The following is a 24,055-nucleotide window of genomic DNA, read 5'->3' on the forward strand; positions in this document are numbered from 1 at the left end:
CCCTCCTAGTCAGAGGAATTCCGCCATTAGCCGATGGCGCTAACCCGGAAGTCCCTGAAGCAACGTTCTTAACCCGAAGTACTGTTTCTGGATTAGCGGAGTCTGTAACCTGAAGCGTATGTAACCTGAAGCGTATGTAACCCGAGATACCATTGTACTTTTAAAAGAAGACTGTTGTGTCTTTATTCTTTTTAAGAGGGATTAAAGGGGAATTTACCAGGAACAAACCCAATCTGGGCAAGCCAGATTGGATTGATTAAGTAAAGAGATTCAAGTGAATCTACCAACCAGCTTCCTGCAATATACGGGGGAATGTACTCTGCTGCCAGCTCACTGGCGTGAGTGAGGAGGGATAATATTTAATCAATATATCGTCTCCTACTATCCACAACATTCCCACAAGTCCAGTGTGGAGAATCCCTGTACATCATAGACCACACCTCTGCGGAAATTTTATCTGCATAACTATTAAAGGTGTCGCAGCCCTGCTCTTACCTGGCCACTGGAGCCCTGCGCTAGGCAGCCACCACCTGTGGTTCCTAAAGGGGATGGTCTGTTGGTTTCTGTTTCCCTCACTGAGCAGCTGCTGGTAGTCACAAGACTATGTTTTCATTCCACAGTCCAGATACTGTTGGATTCCCACAGGAAAGGGAGACGGGAGGTGACGTTTACTGGTTTCCTGTTTCCTTTGTTCTGTCGTTCTTTGTTGAGTTGCTCTCTGCTTCTCACAGAGACAAGATGTATATTTGTATGCTCTCAGCATAGCTTAGAAATAAAGCATAGCAATGTAGCACCATACCTGCCTCATCCTTCCGTTTGCGGACTCTGGGAATACTCTGCTGGGCTCAAACCAAGATGAGCCGTTTCAGCTCGGAGGATCGGAGCTGAATTTAACTAACATGGTCTAGGGTGATGACATCACTATGCCATGTTCCTTCCTAAGCACTTACTGGCAGGAGCTAAAGGGTTGCTTTACGGGTCACATTTTTTGTCAGCCCAAAACATAGGATACTGCCAAATACCGAGTTAGGCCACTGGTCGATTTAGCTCAGCATGACCCAGACAGGCAGTGGCTCTCCGAGATTTTGGAGGATGTGCTCTACGTGGGGCCACCTTTGAAGGTGACCCGGAAACTACAACTAATCCAGAATGCAGCAGCTAGACTGGTGACTGGGAGTGGGCGCCGAGACCATATAACACCGGCCCTGAAAGACCTACATTGGCTCCCAGTACGTTTCTGAGCACAATTTAAAGTGATGGTGCTGATCTTTAAAGCCCTAAATGGCCTCGGTCCAGTACACCTGAAGGAGCGTCTCCACCTCCATCGTTCAGCACAGACACTGAGGTCCTGCGCTGAGGGCCTTCTGGCGCTTCCCTCACTGCAAGAAGTGAGGTTACAGGGAACCAGGCAGAGGGCCTTCTCGGTAGTGGCACCCGCCCTGTGGAACACCCTCCCTTCGGATGTCAAGGAAATAAACAACTATCTGATTTTTAGAAGGCATCTGAAGCCAGCCCTGTTTAGGGAAGTTTCTAATGTTTGATGTTTTGGCACTCTATTATTATTATTATTATTATTATTATTATTATTAGGAGCCATCCAAAGTGGCTGGGGAAACCCAGCCAGATGGGTGGGGTATAAACAATTTATTCTTCTCCTTCTCCTTCTCCTTCTCCTTTAGCCTGGAGAAGAGGAGGTTAAGGGGTGATATGATAGCCATGTTCAAATATATAAAAGGATGTCACATAGAGGAGGGAGAAAGGTTGTTTTCTGCTGCTCCAGAGAAGCGGACACGGAGCAATGGTTCCAAACTACAAGAAAGAAGATTCCACCTAAACATTAGGAAGAACTTCCTGACAGTAAGAGCTGTTCGACAGTGGAATTTGCTGCCAAGGAGTGTGGTGGAGTCTCCTTCTTTGGAGGTCTTTAAGCAGAAGCTTGACAACCATATGTCAGGAGTGCTCTGATGGTGTTTCCTGCTTGGCAGGGGGTTGGACTCGATGGCCCTTGTGGTCTCTTCCAACTCTATGATTCTATGATTCTATGATTCTATGATTCTATGATTCTCCTTCTCCTTCTCCTCCTCCTCCTTCTCCTTCTCCTCCAGCCCTACCTGGGGATTGAACCTGGGACCTTCTACATGCCAAACGGATGTTCTGCCACTGAGCTACATGATTTGGAAAATCGCTGCTGCAGTCATGTAAACGGCTACCATTCAGTAGCATACCTGCGTTGATCTCTTAGATCATGGGGTTCCAACCCTTTTGAGCTCCTGGGCTATATTTGCAAACCAGACAAACCCTCCAGAACCAAGTGCCTATTCTATTGGCTACAATGCATTTCTTTCCAACGGAGCTTCAGCTGAGCAGGGGAGACCCTGTGGGCACCAGAGCAGGCCTCTGTGGGCACCTGTACACCCACAAGCACCAAGGTGGCACAAGCTATGACAACTCAGAGATGTGGGATGTGAAACACAAGAGCAGGCAAGTACAACATTCCTAGAGTGAACATGTTTACACATGGGGAGGAATGTTTGTCCAGCCAGCAGGTAAACTTCCTGCTTCCTTCTGACCTGGGACAGACTTCCTCTGCATGTGACTAGAGGTGGGTGTGGCCTCATCTGTGCAGGTAACGACAAAAGCACAGGGCAGGGCAGCCATCTCTCTCTTTGACTACATGCATCAAAGAAGCAATATCTGCTTAGCCAAAAATGCTCTCTTGGCTTCCAGCCAAGAGTGGACAAAGGGACTGTCTTCTTATGGGATAGTTTCTAGGTATATGTTACTTTTCTAAACTAAGTCTGCCTTCTGGGATCCTATTGTGAACAGAATGATGTGTGAGTAAACCTTTTAATACTTCTATAGAAGACTGCTGTGTCTTATCTTTTATGAGGGAATAAGAGGAAAATACCAGAACAGTCATTATAGAGGCTTTAGCGAGCCTGAGCAAATGCATCCGCTGCACGTTTAAAAAGGGGAATGTTACTCTGCTAAATTGTTGAACTTGTTAACACAAGTTGGGAAAGGATATAATCAAACAATATATCCCCTCCTGCATCCCTGAACATTCAAAGAGAATACTTTCACATTTGCCTGAGTGAATGGGCCCCCCCAGGAAAAGCAAGGACCGCCTGCACCAACATTTAATGTTCCCACATTGAACGGCCAGGTCAATAGAATTCATTGCCTCTAGATACGATGACCAGCCTTAAGGACTGTCACCATGGATTGCATATGGGAGACAGTCCATATATGTAGGTAGGACTGCCAGAGTTCCTTATGGTGAAGACAAACCCTACACATATATAGCTTATATGCATCTAAGCTTTTATGCTAGTTGCGCATCGGTGGTGGGAAGAGCAGATGATCCTGTTCCCCCTCTAGGTACATTTGCTACACAAGCATCTAGCACGTATAGCCTTAAGAAGCTTTTTAAAAAGAGAGAAATCCATAGAGGGGGAGGCATCAGTCCTGATAACCCCATGTACAGAGATCCTATGCTTCTTTGTGGTCTGGAGGTGGCTCAGTTGGTTAGAGCGTGGTGCTGATAATGCCAAGGTCATGAGTTCGATTCCCGTATGGGACAGCTGCATATTCCTGCATTGCAGGAGATGGAACTAGATGACCCACAAGGCCCTTTCTAACTCTAAAGTTCTCTGATTCTGTGATTTTAATGTTGTTGCCTTTAAGGCCTCCTCCCTAAGTTTCTCCAAAGAATTTGGCTTGCCACTGTTGGAAACAGGATACTGGGCTTTACGGACCTTTGAGTTGGATGCAGTGTCTTTCAGGGTTTATCTCATAGAATTTCCCTGTTCTTCAAAAGTGTTGGAAAATGTATTTGTTTGTAAAAAATGGGTATACTTAGAAATTAACCTCCAGGGTTTATAGAACGTCTCCAAGTAAAGTATCCTGAAAACTGACCATCCATTCTTCCCTCTGGAGATCATTAGTAAGGGATTAGTTTAATAGAGCCACACACTTACCTATCAAAAATCCCTCATACAGTGGTGCCTCGCAAGACGAAATTAATCCGTTCCGCGAGTCTCTTCGTCTTGCGGTTTTTTCGTCTTGCGAAGCACGGCTATTAGCAGCTTAGCGGCTATTAACGGCTTAGCGGCTTAGTGGCTTTAAGAAAAAGGAAACAAATTCGCAAGAACTCGCAAGATGTTTCGTCTTGCGAAGCAAGCCCATAGGGAAATTCGTCTTGCGGAACGACTCAAAAAACGGAAAACTCTTTCGTCTTGCGCGTTTTTCGTCTTGCGAGGTACCACTGTATAACTAAAACGGCAACACTCACAAATAAGAGGGAGGTATATCAGCAGGCTTGGGGGAATCCTGAGGTCTGCAGAAGCACAAAAAACATGTTAGGGGAAAGTTGGAGGAAGCCCCCAAACAGTTCACGAAGGACTGAGCATGCTCAGTGGGTATGTAACGTTCACTGCCTGTTGTTGATGGTAGGACAGAAACATTGGGTGAGGAATGAAGTCTCTCCATTGGCTGGCTGGCATCTCAAATAGAATTCTGTTGCTGTTTCCACTTGTTAAGATACTAGACATATTAAACACATTATATGGCATATCTTTTTCTCTGTGAATGAGTATATGCACTTTCTGAGTGAGCAGAAAGAAGAAACGGAAATGGGAAGGAGATGGCAAGCATCTTTCAATAAGGATAGGTAATAGCTCATCTCCACTGAAGAACAGAGATGTTATGCACATTTCATTTATTCTGGCACTCATAAGCATGGGTAGGCAAACTAAGGCCCGGGGGCTGGATGCGGCCCAATCGCCTTCTAAATCCGGCCCATGGACGGTCCGGGAATCAGCCTGTTTTTACATGAGTAGAATGTGTCCTTTTATTTAAAATGCATCTGTGGGTTATTTGTGGGGCCAGCCCAGCCTGGTGTTTTTACACGAGTAGAATGTGTGCTTTTATTTATAATGCATCTCTGGGTCCGGCCCCCCACAAGGTCTGAGGGACAGTGGATCAGCCCCCTGCTGAAAAAGTTTGCTGACCCCTGCTCATTGCTAAAAGTGTGAAATGCAAGGTATAGCATTGTGGGTACTGTGAAGAGGAACCTGTATACAGATTTTAAATCAGACCTGCAGCCCTGACCTTGAGAACAAATCCGTTCCAGGAAACTGTTACAGCAAAAAGTGAAGGTTGTCATAACGGTGTCCTTCCTGACTGGGCTGAGCAACGGAACATAACTCACATTCTTATGGACACTGTCTCCTCTGTCACTGTTTCCAACAGAAATAACAATGGCTTCTGCTCATCACAGGATGACAACGCAACACGTCAAAAAAAAATTACTGCTAGGATCTGCTTGCTGTTCTTGCCAAGAAACCACACTGTAAAGGTATCAGACAGGAACCCAAAACACCCCACCAACCAACGCTTGCAAAGAGTCAAAATGTCGGAAGCAAAGCAACACAATTGTTGACATTAATTGCTCATTATTCATTAGCAGCATCCTTAGTCGCTCTCGATATTCAGGAGAGCAGATAATCCAGATAATTTTGATTTGAGGGGGTGGGCAGGGAAATAATCTAACTGCAACGGCGAGAGAAACCATAATAAAAGATTCATAGGATTATATATATATATATAAATATAGGACTCTCATTTTCAAGAGGCATCAAAGCAGGCTGCAGCTGTTGTTATGTAAAGGCGAGAGCGCGTCGCCTCAGACCGTTTGCTGGTGTCAGTTTGTGTTTGGCGTTACTGAAATTACACCAGGCCAACCCCCGCGCTTGGACCTCTTAGGCCTTCTGAATATCTGCCGGGGACTGTGTGGCTTCATGGATGGGGGGATCCTCCTGCTGTTTCTCAAGGTAGCCCATCTTTGGTGGGCTGAGAGGCCTTTTCTCCCCGGAGGGATGGCTCACATCCCCTTCCCCTGCCTGAGAAATCCCTGAACCCTCCTCCTGTCCTTTCTCCGGGGCTCCGGGATCTGTTTTGGCTCCTGCGCCGCTATCTGCTTCTGATAAGCGTAGGTTGGAGTCTGGGGGCGTCTCTGGGGGATCTGGCAGGCGGAGGCCGGCTGAGGTCATGCAGCTTTCCGCAGAGTCCTCTTTCTCTGCTTTTGGCTGTTCCAGCATCTCTGGTCCCCCAGCGCCCGGCTGGGTTCTGGTCCCCTCAGGAACCGACTCCCCCTTCTCCGGTTTTATCTTCGTCCACACAAAAGCGCCGCGTTTCTGGAAAGGAAACAAGGTTGACGTTAAGCAGGGGGACTTCGGAGGTGAGGAGATGCAGCTGTGAGATGAATTCATTTATTAGCTCAAGCGCTAGCTGGTCTCTCTCTCTCAGGCCTCTCCTCTGGCCAACGGGGGCCGGGATGTAGCTGGGAGCGAAAAAGAACGGCTGAGCCATCATCTCGCCTGCTTTGCAGAACAAGGAAAGGCGTTGTGGGTGGACAGGGGAAAGCAACAGGTGAAAATGAAGGAGACAAAACCTTGCCAATGCCATCCCCTTACCTGTCCCCCCCCCAGTTCTGCTTTTTTTATTTGAAAATGGCTACGGTGCTCTTGCAAACTGGCATTTTCTTTTCCGCAGGGCAGTGCCTATCCCCGTCAAATTTTATTTCTTGCCACACGGGTTGCTATGGATACAATTGCAAACCCCTGGCTGATGCCGGCCAAGGATTTATGAGCACTTGCCAAATGACTTTGGCCATTAAGGGTTGCATGAGAAGAATAGGATTAATTTGATTTTATATTTATAAAGCGGGGGTGGAAGACAACAACAAGCCAAAGTGGAAACAAACAGAGCTGTGTTTTGTTGCAGCATGTCTCCGAGAACAAGGTCCTCCATTTGGAAACCTGATTCAGTGGGAATCTCTCTCTGCTCCCACTTCTCCAGTGTTAATCCTGATTCATCCCATAACCATTTCTTGGTTACCAACTTAGAAGTCCACTCAGTACAGAAGCACTTGACAAAGTCAAACAGACAAAAATAATTATGTTAAGACATGGACGGACATTTAAAAAGATATGTTAGGATGGGAGAAATTAAAATTGTCTCTACAGGGTCGAATTTTTGTGATAAAATGTGAATATATTGCCCAGAATGATGTTTTTGTTCCAAACAATGTCTGTTATAGCTAATGACTTACCATTCAGACAATGGTATCCAAAAAACCAAGTTTTTATGGCAAAGGAAAAAATTAAATTTAAAGTATTACAAGATGCAAAGGAAAGGGGAGGATTGGCATACCAATGTAAAATTGTACCTTGCAGCCTGTTGTTTAAGGTGAATGAAGGAGCTGAGAAATGAGAGGTTTCTGGAAATCGGACATGACTGGACGGAATGGGTATTTGTGGTACGACAAAATTAATGTGGACTTTAAAACCAGCATCATTTGATAAAAGCAGAAGACAGCCCGTCATTTTTCACGTACCTCCAAATTAAAGAAAGTGTGTTTGGCGTTACTGAAATTACACCAGGCCAACCCCCGCGCTTTTGTGGTGGGGGTTATCAAAGGAATAATCAAAATTACCAAGGAATAATCAAAATTACCAGAAACTGGGTGGCTTTTCAAATAGGCAATGTTTGCTCTAAAATCAAATTACTAAATTATAATTTCACTGGAATTAACGTCCCAATGAAGTTTTTGAAAGTCAGCTCCTACTAGACTACAGATATTGAAATTGAGTGGCCCTGGTCCTGGGGCTTGGGGGAGGTCCGGATCCAGCCCTTTGGCAATCTCCAGCTCTGCAAACCCCTGCTTCAGAGAATCTCAGCGGAAGTTTAATTTCTTAGCGGACTTCATGCCTTCCCTGGGGGTGGCTTACAACCATAATTGCAGCAATGATGTAGCTGAGAGACTGGAGGAGCCTCAGTCCTAGGCATACTGAGGGATAATAATTCTTACGCTTAGCAAACCATGTCTGTAATGTTGGAAAGGACAACAAGAGTCATCTTAAGCTGTATTTTAAATTGGTGTTGTTGTTGTTGCTGTTGTCGTTTTTGCCCCCTATTATGTTTTTACTGTGATTTTATTGGTGTTAGCAACCCTGAGCCTGGCTCTGGCCAGGGAGGGCGGGGTATAAATAAAATTTATTGTTATTAAAATCATCTACTCCAACCTCCTTAGGTAATACTAAGGTGCAACACACACATGGTTCCAATTTTAATAATAATAATAATAATAATAATAATAATTCACTATTTATACTCTATCCATCTGGCTGGGTTTCCCCAGCCACTTTGGGCAGCTCCCAGCAGAATATTAAAAACACAATAAAATATCAAACATTAGAAACTTCCCTACAAAGGGCTGCCTTCAGATGCCTTCTAAAAGTCAGATAGTTGTTTATTTCCTTGACATCTGAAAGGAGGGCGTTCCACAGAGTGGGCGCCACCACCAAGAAGCCCTCTGCCTGGTTCCCTGTAATTTCACTTCTCGCAGTGAGGGAACCACCAGAAGGCCCTCGGCACTGGACCTCAGTGTCCAGGCTGAACAATGGGGGTGGAGATGCTCCTTCAGGTATACTGGACCGACTCTGCCTCCTGCACTGAATTTAGTCTTTGAGGTGGAGGGTGGTAGGAAGTCCTTGGTCCCTCACATCACAGTTGTAATAATAATAATAATAATAATAATAAATAATAAATAATAAATAAATAAATAAATAAATAAATTTTATTTATACCCCACCCTTCCCAGTTCAAAAACCTGGCTCAGGGCAGCTAACAACAAATTTAAAACACTTAATTGTAAAAGCAGCATAAAATACAGTATAAAAACATGAATAACAATAAAATTCAAAATTCAGAAATCAATTTAGGGGGAATAAGCATTAGATAATCCCCAGGGCTAGCTGGCTGAATTCGTTTTACTTGGGCCAGCGAGGAGGCCAGGGGAGAATCAGCTGTGGGGTCTCAGAGCGGGTAATCTTCATAAAAGGGGAGGGGGAGGGAAGAGAAGGGAAATAAAAGATCAGGCTGAATTCAAATTAAAGACCAGGTGGAATAGCTCTGTCTTACAGGCCTGACGGAAGGAGGTTAAATCCTGCAGGGCCCTGGTCTCATGGGACAGAGCATTCCACCAGGTCGGAGCCATCACTGAAAAGGCCCTGGCCCTGGTGGAGGATAGTCTGACTTCCTTAGGGCCCGGGACCTCTAAACTATGGTTATTCATGGACCTTAAGGTCCTCTGCAGGGCATACCAGGAGAGGCGGTCCTGTAAATACGAGGGCCCTAAGCCACAAAGGGTTTTAAAGGTCAAGACCAGCACCTGCCCACCTCTTGCCTTCTGCTGCAACATCCCAGGGTCTTTTGTAAGGCCACCAAGTCACAAGAAAGACATTGCCCTGTCTTTCTAAGGCCCGAGGGCTGGTGTGACAGCAGGCTTGCCGTTTGCAAATACCCAAAGCCGGTGACTGCAACACACGCAATGACATTCCCTGGTCCCAGAACAATGTGCTGGAGGCCTTAGGGGTAAACACATCCTTCTGGCTTCCTGCTGAACGTCCAGATCACAGGATGCACATGGCCTTACCTTCCCTTGATAAGGGATGCAGGGGGTGGCTCTGGCATTGTAGTCGTATTTGAAAGTGATCTGCTCTTGGAAAATTCTCGGAAGGCGGTTCGGCAACGGAGGAGCTGCGAGTGGAACTGCGACAGAAAATGCACAGTATAGTCTTGCATGGCTACATTGCATGCGGGAGACAGGAACACAGGAATCTGCCTTATAGTGAGTTGGACCACTGTGTGATGGCCTGGGATTCGGACTCGGAGGCTGAACCTGAGGAATCCCAGCCTGCACAGGATTCCCCGCCTCCAGAACCAGCTGAGCTGGGGCTGGGGCCTGAGCCTGAAGGGTCCTCACCTGTGCTGGATCCTCAGGTGCAGGCACCAGCTGAGTCTGCTCTGGCCCCTGAGGTGATGGAGGACCCATTGCCTGCAGGTGCTCCACTCTCAGCCCGGCAGAGGTAGCTGAGGTTGCCTCTGGGTCTGGTAACCCTCCTGCCTCTCCTGAGCTGCAGAGGCTCAGGGCAGAGAGGCGGAGGGAACTAAGTTCCCGCAGGAGGAGTGCTCACCTCCCGGCCAGGAGAGGCAAGTCACCTGTGGACCGGGGCCACCCTATGCCTCGGGGCAGATAAAAGCCAGCCAGCCCCAGTCCCAAGTTGCGGGAGCAACATTGTTGGTAGCCTGTTCCTGCCTGCACCCTGTCCTGCTTCTCTGCCGGAGCTCCGGACTTCACCCGACTCCCTCCCCTGCACCCAGCTTCAGCTACTACGGATTGCCTCCACGTTGCACCTTTGACCACGGACCGGACTTGGACCTCGCCTCATGGTTAACCCTCGGGACCAGCACACACTGGTTCATCAAGCTTAGTATTGTCTACACCAGCCTTTCTCAACCTGTGGGTCCCTAACTCTTGTTGAACTACAACTTCCATCACCCCTAGCTAGCAAGGCCAGAGCTCAGGGATGATGGGAGTTGTAGTCCAACAGCATCTGGGGACCCACAGGTTGAGAACCACTGGTCTACATGGAATGGTAGCATCTCAAGAGGGTTTCAGAGAAAGGTTCTCTCCAAGCCCTACATAGAGTTGGAGGGGACTAAACCTGGGACCTTCTGTATGCAAAACAGATGCTCTACCCCTAAGCTATGCCACTTTCCTGATCTGCCCCAGGTGAATAAATAATAATAATAGTAATAATAATAAATTTATTACTTATACCCCACCCATTTGGTCAGGTTGCCCCAGCCACTCTGGGCGGCTTCCAGCACATATAAAAACATAATAAAACAGCAAACATTAAAAACTTCCCGATACAGGGCTGCCTTCAGATGCTTTCTAAAAGTCATGTAGTCTTTATCTCCTTGACATCTGATGGGAGGACGTTCCACAGGGCGGGTGCCACTACCGAGAAGGCCCTGTAATCCTGGGTCCCTGTAATTTCGCTTTGAGCAGTGACGGAACTGCCAGAAGGCCCTCAGAGCTGGGCTCTGAACAATCGGTTCAGTAGGGCTGATGTATTTTATTAAACAACAACATTTAAGAAATGGTAAGGTTGCATCTTACTAAATTTCTACAATATTAGATAACTGCAATAGGAGATAACCTGTTAGATCACTTGTTGAGGCTTCTGTTGTTTCACATTACACAACACCCTTGCAACACGCATCTGAAGGCTCCCTGCATCACAGCATTTCTGGCTAGAAGCCCGAAAAAAAGTCTCCACCGTTCAGAACTGGTCCACAGACACAGTTTCTTTTGTGGCTCAGTAGGTCAAAGTGAGGCTGGATAAACAACTGTCAGGAGTGGCTTAAGAGCCGGACTAGCAAATCCGGCTACAATGCATTCACGTTCGGCTTGGTGACCCAGGATGTCCTTTTCAGCCCCTGCGAAGCTACACTAATGCCCAGGGAAAGGTTAGCTGTCGGTTGTTTCAAAGAATGCAAAGCCCAAATGCTGACCTACACATTCAAAGCATTGTCTCCAGCTTCTATGAGAAATCTGGCTTGCAGGAGCCACGGTGGATTTCTGCAGAATATTTCTTTGTGTGTGCATATAGCCTTTTAGGGACCAGTTCTGCCAAGCCCGGCATCTCAGCCGAGACACTGTCCCCTTGCCTTGAAGAGCCCCAGCCCAAATCCAGACAAACAGCTGGCTCCATGTTGGCAGTCCAACAAACACGCTCACATATGGAAACTATCCTCTCCTCCGCCCTTGTAAACATGGAAGTGTGACTGGAGTTGTCATGCTCTGGCTATGTGCTGCTTGCTATAGCTCAGCCATCCATCATCGTTCGCAAACAAGCTGGATAGCTATTGTGGGGCTGAATTATTGCGGAGAAGTTGACTAAAGGCAGAACCGAAGCTTCTCCTGGGAGGAGAAGCAGAAGGAAATACCGTGTTTATATGAATCTAATGCCCCATATCAAAAAGCAGAGACATCACCTTGCCAACAAAGGCCCGTATAGTTAAAGCTATGGTTTTCCCAGTAGCGATGTATGGAAGTGAGAGCTGGACCATAAAGAAGGCTGATCACCGAAGAATTGATGCTCTTGAATTATGGTGCTGGAGGAGACTCTTGAGAGTCCCATGGACTGCAAGAAGATCAAACCTGTCCATTCTGAAGGAAATCAGCCCTGAGTGCTCACTGGAAGGACAGATCCTGAAGCTGAGGCTCCAATACTGTGGCCACCTTATGAGAAGAGAAGACTCCCTGGAAAAGACCCTGATGCTGGGAAAGATTGAGGGCACAAGGAGAAGGGGGCGACAGAGGACGAGATGGTTGGACAGTGTTCTCGGAGCTACCAGCATGAGTTTGACCAAACTGCGGGAGGCAGTAGAAGACAGGAGTGCCTGGCGTGCTCTGGTCCATGGGGTCATGAAGAGTTGGACACGACTAAACGACTAAACAACAACAACAATGCCCCATCAGATCTAATGCACACCTCAATTTTCAAGACCTTGAAACCAAAGAAGCATTTCCTGGAGAATGTAAATGTGCCACCAAATCTAATGTGCACTCTAATTTTTGCAATGTAATTGGCCAAAAAAGGTGCACATTACATTCAAGTAAATGCAGTACCTTACATCACTTTTTTTTTTTTTTTAAAGGGTTTTGCCAATCAATGGGAAACAAAGGCCACAAGTGATGGCTTCTGCAGACTGAATCGCCAAAGTCAGCAGAGCTTGCTTAAATTAATATTGCCATAAAGACTCTGCTCCAAGATCTAAGGACAAGGAAATATCTGCAAGCTAACATTGCAGCCTGATTGCGGGGTAGGGGGTGGGACGGGACAGAAAGCCCCCAAACTTGGAGCTACTGTTCTTCATGGTTTCATCAATCGAACTGAACTGAAAGGTGCCTATTGCTTTTATGATCAGGAGAAGGTGATTTAAGTGGAGACTGAGAATGGAAGAGTTTAAGGCACTGGAATAGGATGGTTGTTGCCTAGGGTGTAGAAACTCATTTCTGCCACCATCTCTCTGGCTGCAGGCTTCTGAAGCACTGTACACAGAGCTGACGATGGGACGTGTGTGCAGATTATGGGGAACAAAGCCAACACCAAAATTTGGTGCTCCCACCACGCCTCTCTCCTCCCATTACTCGTAATTGTTGCAGCACCTCCCGTGGTGGCCTCTCGGCTCAGCACCCAGTATGGGCAAAACAGTCGCACTCCTGCAAATCTGCCTCTGCTGTGTTATACCACCATCACGAATCAGCTTCAAACCAGAATTCACAGGAGGTGGTTGAAGCTGAGAATTAGGAATCAATACATGTTAGGTCAGCGAAATGTGCCCAGATTTTGGAGCCATCACTCAATGGCAGAGCATGTGGTCTGCCTGAAGGTGACAAAAGGTTCACAGGTGGCGCTGTGGGTTAAAGCCTCAGCGCCTAGGACTTGCCGATCGAAAGGTCGGCGGTTCGAATCCCTGCGGCGGGGTGCGCTCCCGCTGCTCGGTCCCAGCGCCTGCCAACCTAGCAGTTCGAAAGCACCTCTGGGTGCAAGTAGATAAATAGGGACCGCTTACCAGCGGGAAGGTAAACGGCGTTTCCGTGTGCGGCTCTGGCTCGCCAGAGCAGCGATGTCACGCTGGCCACGTGACCCGGAAGTGTCTCCGGACAGCGCTGGCCCCTGGCCTCTTGAGTGAGATGGGCGCACAACCCCAGAGTCTGTCAAGACTGGCCCGTATGGGCAGGGGTACCTTTACCTTTACCTTTAACAGCCACAAGGGAGCCTGATTTTGTAAGCAAATCTACTACTGCAGCAATCTCCGTTTCCGTCAAGCAGCACTTGACATCTGTTGACTGTTTTCTGTTCCGACTACACTTGTGCATGCAACAGGTAGTTTCGACCACATCAGATCAGACAAACTGATAGAGACCGCCTCTCCGCAACTGAACCAACCCAGAACCTGGAACCACCACCTGAGGACTTTCTTCATCTGCCTGCTGCATGTGAGGTCCAGAGGGCAGCAACACAAGAACAGGTCTTTTCTGTGGTGGCTCCCCATTTGTGGAATGCTCTCCCCAGGGAGGCTCGCCTGGCACCTTCACTAAATATCTTTAGGTGCCAGGCAAAAACATCTCTCTTCTTCCAGGCCTTTGGCTGGTCTAGACATTCTATGGCCTTTGAAATGTGTTCATGGGAGAGGGCTTATTGGCTTGCTTTTGTTTCATTGTGGATTTTGCAATCTCATTTTGTATATTTTATATTGCGAACCACACTGTCATCTTGGCAGTGAAGGGCGACACACAGATTTAAGAATTGATTATTGAAATAATAATTTTTCACCAAAGAATTGATGCTTTTGAATTATGGTGTTGAAGGAGACTCTTGAGAGTCCCATGGACTGCAAGAAGATCAAACCTCTCCATTCTGAAGGAAATCAGCCCTGAGTGCTCACTGGAAGGACAGATCCTGAAGCTGAGGCTCCAAGACTTTGGCCACCTCATGAGAAGAGAAGACTCCCTGGAAAAAACCCTGATGTTGGGAAAGATGGAGGGCACAAGGAGAAGGGGACGGCAGAGGATGAGATGGTTGGACAGTGTTCTCGAAGCTACCAGCATGAGTTTGACCAAACTGTGGGAGGCAGTGGAAGACAGAAGTGCCTGGCGTGCTCTGGTCCATGGGGTCACGAAGAGTCGGACACGACTAAACGACTAAACAACAACAGAAGCAGAAGCTGAACCACCTTTATATTTTAACTTGTCTAGTTTTGGTGGAAAGAGAGAAGGGAAGGGAAGCGAAGCTTTCCCCTAAAAGTCTTACCTATTCCACGCGAAGGTTGCCGCTTATTGTTGAACTTAAGGGGCCGAATCAATCTACAGGCTGGCTTCTGGAAATGACTTCTCTGAGTGCTCTGCTTGTCGTAAGGTGGTTTAGGGCACGGCACAACAAAGGGTTCACTGCTTGGCCACCAATGTTCCTTTGCAGGGAACATAAATTAATTTGTCAGCAACTAGCCTATAGAGCTGCCATTATTTATACTTTTCAAGTTTATACATTTCATTAATTTTACAATCAAGTTAACATTTCAAAATTTTACTTCCTGCCCCCTCTTTCTGCGGTTCTTTAAATGTATGTTTTTTAATATCTTCTGCGTATACTTGCTCCTTTCATTATCGACTGTAAATATATGTTCTTGTGAAACTGCAGATTATTACAATAATCCTGCTAATGTTTTTATCTGTTTACAATTTATCTGTAAATAGTCAATAAACCATTTCCATTCTATTATAAAAAGTTTGCTATCTTTATTTCTTATTCTTCCGGTAAGTTTCGCCATTTCTGCATATTCCATAAGTTTTTGTATCCATTCTTCCTTTAACGGGACTTCTGCTCCCTTTCACTTTTGTGCAAGTAGCATTCTTGCTGCTGTAGTAGCATACATAAATAAATTTCTAGACAATTCAGGTAGTTCTGCTCCTATAATTCCCAAAATTCTCCCCCTGTACTTTCTGACGAAACCATGCTTTGGTGCATGGGTGGGGAACCTTCTTCAGATCAAGGGCCACTTTGCCTCATGGGCAAGCTTCCAGGGGCCGCATAGCAATAGCAGGCGGCTCTAAAAGCAAATGGATGTGCCAATTACCTTCCTGCAGAAATTTGTGGTTATTGTACACAAAAACCAGACTGTCTTGCCAGAGTGGTGCATGCTTTCGTTATCTCCCGCTTGGACTACTGCAATGCGCTCTACGTGGGGCTACCTTTGAAGGTGACCCGGAAACTGCAATTAATCCAGAATGCGGCAGCTAGACTGGTGACTGGGTGCGGCCGCCGGGACCACATAACACCAGTGCTGAGAGATCTGCATTGGCTCCCAGTACGTATCCAAGCACAATTCAAAGTGTTGGTGCTGACCGTTAAAGCCCTAAACGGCCTTGGTCCTGTATACCTGAAGGAGCGTCTCCACCCCACTGAGATCCAGCGCCAAGGGCCTTCTGGCGGTTCCCTCATTGCGAGAAGTGAGGTTACAGGGAACCAGACAGAGGGCCTTCTCGGTAGTGGCGCCCGCCCTGTGGAACGCCCTCCCTTCAGATGTGAAGGAAATAAGTAGCTATCTTATCTTTAAAAGACATCTGAAGACAGCCCTGTTTAGGGAAGTTTTTAATATTTAATGCTGTATTGTTTTTAACACTCGATTGGAAGCCGCCCAGAGTGGCTGGGGAAACTCAGCCAGATGGGCGGGGTATAAATAATAAATTGTTGTTGTTGTTGTTGTTGTTGTTGTTGTTGTTGTTGTTGTTAAAAATGCAAGCACAGCACTCTAGACTCCCTCCAGGGATGCAAAAAGCATTATCACAATTCCAGAACACATTCCGGCCAGGCAAAAAAATATTTGAGGGTACAGGGCAGGACCAGTGAGGGTTGTGGCCTGGGAAGAGTCCTGAGGGCCAGACAGAGAAACCAAGAGGGCTACATTTGGCCCCCAGGCCTGAGATTCCCCAGTCTGGGTTTAGCACTGTGGCGAAACTGAACCATGATCTCACTTTCACTAAGCCATCCTTACCTGCTTTGATTTTGTGCTGTCTGTGTCCATATACAGTATTGGCTTATTTAAAAACTTGGTGTTCAGCTTAATGCATTTTGCGTGTATCGGCTGAGGGTTATTACGGCACTCCAGCTTATACTGCTGTTCCTTTGGCGTATGTACCTCTTCGGTTTTAGCTAGCACCTTATACCTTTCTGGGAACTCGAGGTTAAGTACTCTGTAGGAATCAGGGCTGAAAACATATGAGAAAGCAGGACAGCATTTACTACCCTGGAAATGAAGCTGATTTTAAAAACACACACAGAAAAACCACTTCCAAAGGTTCGGCTCTAAAGTGTGGATATCTCCCTCAAGTTAAAACAGCAGGTGTTTGGGTTTTTTTTAAGTGCATGGATATTTGATAAAAAGGTCTCTCCATCACAATATAATTGCAACCACAAATATAATATGTACCGTATTTTTCTCTCTATAGGACGCACCCGACCATAGGACACACCTAGTTTTAGAGGGGGAGAACAAGAAAAAAAAAACCTCACCCTCTCTGCGCAGCGCCCCTTCAGCGAAGCGGCAGGAGAAATGGAGCCCCTTCCATTTCTTCTCCCGCTTCGCTGAAGGGGTGTTGCGCAGAGAGGGAGAGCTTCGCAGTGCCTCTCCAGAGAAGAGAAGCCAGGAGAGCAAGAGGGATCGGTGCGCACCGATCCCTCTTGCTCTCCTGGCTTCAGCGAAAGAAACGCGAAGGCTCCGGAGCGCGGAGGGTGCACTCCCTCTGCACTTCGGACGCTTTGCGTTGCTTTCGCTGAAGCCATGGAGCCTGCATTCGCTCCATAAGACGCACACACATTTCCCCTGGATTTTTGGAGGGAGAAAAGTTCGTCTTATAGAGTGAAAAATACGGTATTTGAGCAATACGGGTAAGGTAAAACGGAAATAAAATAAGAGTAGGTGGGAAATGTAATGGGAGTTAGGTAACATAGCATAGCTAGCAAGCAAGGAAAACAATGTTTCTTGGGTTAATTGGTGTACATATTGGCATCCTATATCAGCATTAAGATGCCTGCTTAAAACTCACCAGTGCACTCAGGCTTTCCCCAAAGGGTGATCCAGCTATGTAGATCTCATAAATCTGATCTACCAATTGGCGATGTGTTTAACGTTTGTTTCGCTGCTGTAAATTTATTGTTGATTTTGGTGTATGCAATCAGAAACAAAGCCATACAGATGTGAACCGATGTGAAGTGCATGTAGCAGGCAGGGGGAAGGAGCACTTTGCTGGGCTCCAAAACAGAAATGAGAACACACCCTTGACTCCTGCGCTTTTTCCTGCTCCGAGTCTGCCGTGCCTTGTCTGCGGCCTTCCAGCAACTGGGCGTCCGAAATACCTTGTTCTCGATAAGCGGCTGTTCAGGAAGGGCTCGTTCTAAAATTAATGGGTGAGCCTGTCCCCACTCAACATTCCACCTTGCTAGGCTTCGCATTCCTGGTCCTCACCCTTCCCCTCCGACAGCAACAGCCCTTCCTCCCAGATTTATTAATGGCTTACTGGGAAGTCAATCCAAAGACGACCCATCTCCCTTTGAGCTCTGACACTGGAGGCTCGACTCAGCATCTCCATCACCTTGCCTCTAATGGGTTTTTCCTCCTCACCCCTGATAGCATCCTCGAATAATGGCCCATATCTGCTCCTGGTGCCTGTTTCTCAGCTGGAAAACCCCACCTCTTCCCCACTCCGCTGCTCCCTGGCCTGCATTTTATAGGCACTTAGTGATGTCGTCTCCAAAGGGCCCTACTACAAGGCAGTTTTCAAGAACCATTCAAGGTCAATAAGCTCTCAAGATATTGAACGTATTGCGAGATCTATCTATATATGCCATGTGCTTTGTGCATGCGCTGGACTGTTTTCTACTTCAGGGTTTCTGGACTCTTCTAAATGGATAGAACAGACTTTCAGTCAAGGCTGGCCCAAGACATTTTGGCACCTGAGGTGGACCCCAGATTGGAGCCCCCTCTCCCTGCCAGGGAATAAGGGGTGAGAGGAGATCTATATCACCAGTGTCGAAGCAATGATTCTTCAACATCAACTTCATTGAACTGGCCATGTTGTGCAGATACCTGATTATCATCTTCCAAAGGGACTACTCTATTCTGAACTTTAAAATGGTAAGCGTAATGCTGGTGGTCAACAAAAGAGGTTCAAAGACTCTTTCAAGGCAAATCTAAAAAGATGTAGTATAAACACCGACAACTGGGAAACACTGGCATTAGAGCGCTCCAATTGGAGAACAGCCTTTACCAAAGGTGGCATGGGCTTTGAAGACGCTCAAACTCAGGACAAAAGGGAGAAATGTGCTTAGAGGAAGGCACACTTGGCAAACCCTTATTGTGATCAACTCCCACCTGGAAACCTATGTCCCCATTGTGGAAGGACATGTGGATCCAGAATTGGCCTCCACAGTCACTTACAGACTCACTGTTAAAACCGTGTTTATGGAAGACAATCTTAGTCGGCTACGAGTGATCGCCAAAGAAGAATATCAGGAACATCTACATCAGGAACATCAGGACATTGGGATCTGCTGCCCTTGCTCCATGGGTAGGCAGGTTCTGCTGCTATGTGAGGACAGAGAGGGGCATTTGTCCAGGCAAGAAAGAGGGAAGCCCCAGTTTTCATTTATCCCTTTGTTTTCAGGGGCCATGGGGCAAGAAGCTTGTCCCAAGTCACAAAAGCAATGACTTCAACCTTTCTGCATGCAGCTCTAAATGCCCTCTCCATGAAGACCCAGAAGCAGCTATTTCTTTTCCTTGCCCGTGTTACCTGTTCTCTCGGCCAGAGGGAGAGAAGAACAGGTAGAGATGGCAAGAAGTGAAGAATTATCCCTGACCCCTGACGCCAACCCAGGCATGCCTCTTTGGAAATATTAAGAGGAGGGACTCGTGGAGAGATGAAAGAGGCAGTCCCTGCTGATGACAAGCAATTCTGCTGCACCTCTGCACCAGATGTGACTGGATTATCCAATCACAGCTGATGCAGAGACTTGCTCTGGGACAGAAGAGCATCACTCACTGCGAGCAGGGAGTTTGGGTGGCCAGCAGCGGCCTTTTGACAGTTGCCTATCATGACACGCTGTTCGTTTGGGAACAGCTGCCTGGGTGGACAATGCCAAGGGTTAGAGAGCTGCATCATTTTTCATAGCTCTTGTGAGCGAAGAAAATTGGTCTCAAATAACCGAGTGCATCTGTTTTAGCTTATGAACTAGAAGGGTTTGTTTTTATTTTATGTACTGGAAAGCTTTGGGGGCATGTGGGAGGTATGTGTTTGTTTGTTTGTTTGCTTGTTTGTTTGTTTGTTTTGGTAAGAAAAATATAAATGGTTTTATGAAATCGGTATCACCTGATGAAGGTTTAATACATTTTGTGAGTTTGGTTTTAGTATGGGTATACTTTATTGCTGTTAAGATGCTTTAGGAGTTTGCTTTTGAGGGGGGGGGAGAGAATAATGAGGGTTTTTTTTTTAAAAAAAGCAATTAACCATTTGCCCAAATTATCCTCAGAGGACTACTTGCACTATTTTCACTTGTTGTGAAGATAAAACATGGTGGCTTTGTTTTGAGCCTGGTGTGAGAGCTGGGGGATAGGAATACAGGCAAAGCCTGTTACAGCAAGAGCTGTGGGTTTAAGTTCTGTCTATTTTATGCTTTACTCTTTTTTTAAGCCACTTTGAGACAAATTGTGAAAAGCGGGGTGTAAATTTCTTGAACAAAACAAAATTATTTCTGCAACTGCATTCCTGGCTTAGGAACACTGCCACCATGGAATACACTTGAAATTTTTTACCTGATGCCCATCAAAAGCCGCGTCAGAAAAACTAGCACAGTGGTATCTCGGTTTACAAACTTAATCTGTTCCAGAAGTCTGTTCTTAAACCAAAGCCGTTCTTAAACGCAGGTGAGCTTTCCCTAATGAGGCCTCCCACCGCCGGTGCCCTTCCACCGTTCGGCTTCTGTTCGCAGATGGAGATAAAGTTTGCTAACCAGAACGCTACTTCCAGTTTTGCAGAGTTTGTATACCGAATAGTTTGTAAACAGGGCTGTTCTTAAACCGAAGTACCACTGTATGTGCTTAGAACTAACACTATTATACATGAAAGAGCCAGTGTGGTGTAGTGGTTAAGAGCAGTAGTCTCGTAATCTGGGGAACCGGGTTCGCGTCTCCGCTCTTCCACATGCAGCTGCTGGGTGACCTTGGGCTAGTCACACTTCTCTGAAGTCTCTCAGCCCCACTCACCTCACAGAGTGTTTGTTGGGGGGGAGGGAAAGGAGAATGTTAGCCGCTTTGAGACTCCTTAAAGGGAGTGAAAGGCGGGATATCAAATCCAAATCCAAAATATAATATTATTTTAAAAACAGCTTTAAAATGGGTTGTTGGTTTTTTTGTATTATTTAATAAGTTGTAGGGTCAGTACAGCAACAATGCAGAAAGTCTGCAATACTGCTTCATGACATACGACCAAAGGAATACTTTGAATTATTAGTTGAAAGGAGAGAAGGAGATTTGGAAAACAGAGTGACCACCTCCCTTCAATCAAGACTTTGGGGCCTTTTAACAGCTAACAGGAAAGCAGGAGAGGCTCCGGAAGTGATGCCTTTTTATACCACTACACGCAGGAAACACTGAAGCTGTGATCCTCTGCTTACAATGGTGTAAGCCCCAACTAAAACCACTGTGACTTACTTCCAAGTAGACACTGTAAACCTACCTCTCCTAGAGCTCTTCAGGGCCGAGAAGCTCACTTGTTATTTTTGAAAGCATCAAACTTTTAAAGATTATTTAAAAGCTTTTATTTTTATTTTTATTTTTTGGAAACAGCAAACTTTCAAAGCTCTTTAAACCGTGATCACTGCCCCTTTTGCGGAGATCATCACAGTCAGGGCCGGATTTAGGTTTGATGAGGCCCTCAGCTACTGAAGGTAATGGGGCCCTTTATGTGTCCAGCTGTCCTTTGTCAACAACAAATTGCCACTGTTTTTTGTGCTGAGTAGGGAAGCGGGTGGCGTTGTGGATTAAACCACAGAGTTTAGGGCTTGCTGATCAGAAGGTCGGCGGTTCGAATCCCCAAAATGGGGTGAGCTCCCGTTCCTCAGTCCCTGCTCCTGTCCACCTAGCAGTTCGAAAGCACGTCAAAGTGCAAGCAGATAAATAGGCAGGAAGGTAAATGGCGCTTCCGTGCGCTGCTCTGGTTCGCCAGAAGTGGCTTAGTCATGCTGGCCACATGACCCGGAAGCTGTACACCAGCTCCTTTGGCCAATAAAGCGAGATGAGCGCCGCAACCCCAGAGTCGGCCACGACTGGACCTAATGATCAGGGGTCCCTTTACCTTTTACAGTCATACTTCGGGTTGAATGTGCTTCGGGTTGAGCGCATTCGAACTGCGCTCCGCAGCAACCCGGAAGTAACGGAACGTGTTACTTCCGGGTTTCGCCGCTCGCGCATGCGCAGACGCTCAAAATGACGTCACGTGCATGCGCGGAAGCAGCAATAAGCGCACGCACCTTCGTGTCTTACGTTGCATTCAGGATGCGAACAGGGCTCCGGAACGGATCCTGTTCGCATCCTGAGGTACCACTGTACAGGTTAAGTACGGTAACCTCAGGTTAAGTACTTAATTCATTCCGGAGATCTGTTCTTAACCTGAAACTGTTCTTAACCTGAAGCACCACGTTAGCTAATGGGGCCTCCTGCTGCCACTGCACTGCAAAGCACAATTTCTGTTCTCATCCTGAAGCAAAGTTCTTAACCCGAGGTACTATTTCTGGGTTAGCGGAGTCTGTAGCCTGAAGCGTATGTAACCTGAGGTACCACTGTATATGCTATATGGAAATTTATGGACCTAACAGGTATCTAAAGCCATTTGCACACAACAAAATATGTATTTTATCAAAGTGATTGTTGAACTAAAATACAAATAAGATAAAGTATATTAATACTGAATTTTTCGGGGAGTGGCCAAAAGAGTGGAGCCCTAAGCTATAACTTGTTTAAAAGGTAAAGGTACCCCTGCCCGTACGGGCCAGTCTTGACAGACTCTGGGGTTGTATGCCCATCTCACTTAAGAGGCCAGGGGCCAGCGCTGTCCGGAGACACTTCCGGGTCACGTGGCCAGCGTGACATCGCACACGGAAACGCCGTTTACCTTCCCGCTGGTAAGCGGTCCCTATTTATCTACTTGCACCCGGAGGTGCTTTCGAACTGCTAGGTTGGCAGGCGCTGGGACCGAGCAGCGGGAGCGCACCCCGCCGCAGGGATTCGAACCGCCGACCTTTCGATCGGCAAATCCTAGGCGCTGAGGCTTTAACTCACAGTGCCACATGCGTCTGGCAAACCAGCCCTGGCACCCTCCTGGCACAAGGGTGGGCTGAATATCTGGGGGCCTTTTAAAATCGATATCTCCTGATTCTGGGTGGGGGGTGGAAGGGGGGGCTGCCTTGCAAAGCCAACTCCCGCAGAGCCCCCTGGCAAGGGATGCTGCAGCAACTTACATGTAGCGCGGGGGGGCCTTTTTCCGCCGCCCCATCTCCAGGATCTCGTACAACATGGTGCTGGCACCGAAGGGAGAGAGAAGGGGAAGAGGGGCGTGGGAGCCGCGACAGGGAGACTTCAGGTGCAGCGCCGCGTTTTGATGCTTTGATGCCGGATGGTTGCTAGGCGACTGCATCCCGGAGAAAGGCGGGGACAGAACGCGGAGGGCGGAATGTAGGCGGTGCGCGCTCCCTTGGCCAATCAGAATCGCCCTTCTGGCCGTCGGATGGTTGGGTACCTGTTCATGCTTTAAAGCCGGGAGAGCCAGGGACAATCTCCTGCGCATTTACTCGGAAGTAAGTTCCGCACCTCGTGCATTGGGACTGGATCTCAGTTACTAAGTGTGACTAGGATGGAGATATTCAAGATAAGGGCTGCGATCGTGCCCTGCTGGGAGTAAGTCTCGTGGAATTATTCAATGGGAACTTGCTTTTGAGTAGCCCTACAGAGGCTTGCCAACAAAGGTCCGTATAGTAAAAGCTATGGTTTTCCCCAGTAGTGATGTATGGAAGTGAGAGCTGGACCATAAAGAAGGCTGATCACCGAAGAATTGATGCTTTTGAATTATGGTGCTGGAGGAGACTCTTGGGAGTCCCATGGACTGCAAGAAGATCAAACCGATCCATTCTGAAGGAAATCAGCCCTGAGTGCTCACTGGAAGGACAGATCCTGAAGCTGAGGCTCCAAGACTTTGGCCACCTCATGAGAAGAGAAGACTCCCTGAAAAAAACCCTGATGTTGGGAAAGATGGAGGGCACAAGGAGAAGGGGACGACAGAGGACGAGATGGTTGGACAGTGTTCTCGAAGCTACCAGCATGAGTTTGACCAAACTGTGGGAGGCAGTGGAAGACAGAAGTGCCTGGCGCGCTCTGGTCCATGGGGTCACGAAGAGTCGGACACGACTAAATGACTAAACAACAACAACAACAGAGGGTTGTGTTGCAAACTGCATCAGACCTAGGCAGCCTGCACACCATAGATTTAGAGCACATTCCTTGCCCCCGATGCTGGGAAACATAGTAT

The 24,055-nt window shown here is 47.1% G+C and overlaps 1 protein-coding gene across 1 annotated transcript; it reads right to left on the bottom strand.

The window, feature by feature from the left end:
• Positions 1 to 5,436: 5,436 nt before the first annotated feature.
• On the bottom strand, positions 5,437 to 23,087 carry CIMIP6 (ciliary microtubule inner protein 6). The gene is made up of 5 exons (XM_079968970.1): positions 22,992 to 23,087; positions 16,477 to 16,690; positions 14,736 to 14,892; positions 9,500 to 9,615; positions 5,437 to 6,197 (listed from the first exon to the last, which is right to left on the bottom strand). The coding sequence occupies exons 1-5, from the start codon at positions 23,045 to 23,047 to the stop codon at positions 5,763 to 5,765; spliced, it is 978 nt and encodes a 325-aa protein (XP_079825096.1). The 5' UTR covers positions 23,048 to 23,087; the 3' UTR covers positions 5,437 to 5,762.
• Between the last annotated feature and the right edge of the window lie 968 nt (positions 23,088 to 24,055).

The sequence above is a fragment of the Podarcis cretensis genome, assembly GCF_951804945.1.
Source record: "Podarcis cretensis genome assembly, chromosome: 3".
NCBI lineage: Eukaryota > Metazoa > Chordata > Lepidosauria > Squamata > Lacertidae > Podarcis > Podarcis cretensis.

Excerpts from the sequence above, each read along its gene's own strand:
- CIMIP6 (XM_079968970.1), bottom strand. The coding sequence starts at position 23,047 with ATGTTGTACGAGATCCTGGAGATGGGGCGGCGGAAAAAGGCCCCCCCG. Across the intron at positions 16,691-22,991 it reads AAGGCCCCCCCGCGCTACAT|CCCTGATTCCTACAGAGTAC; the intron begins GTAAGTTGCTGC and ends ATATGTTTTCAG. Across the intron at positions 9,616-14,735 it reads GCAACCTTCGCGTGGAATAG|TTCCACTCGCAGCTCCTCCG; the intron begins GTAAGACTTTTA and ends TTTCTGTCGCAG.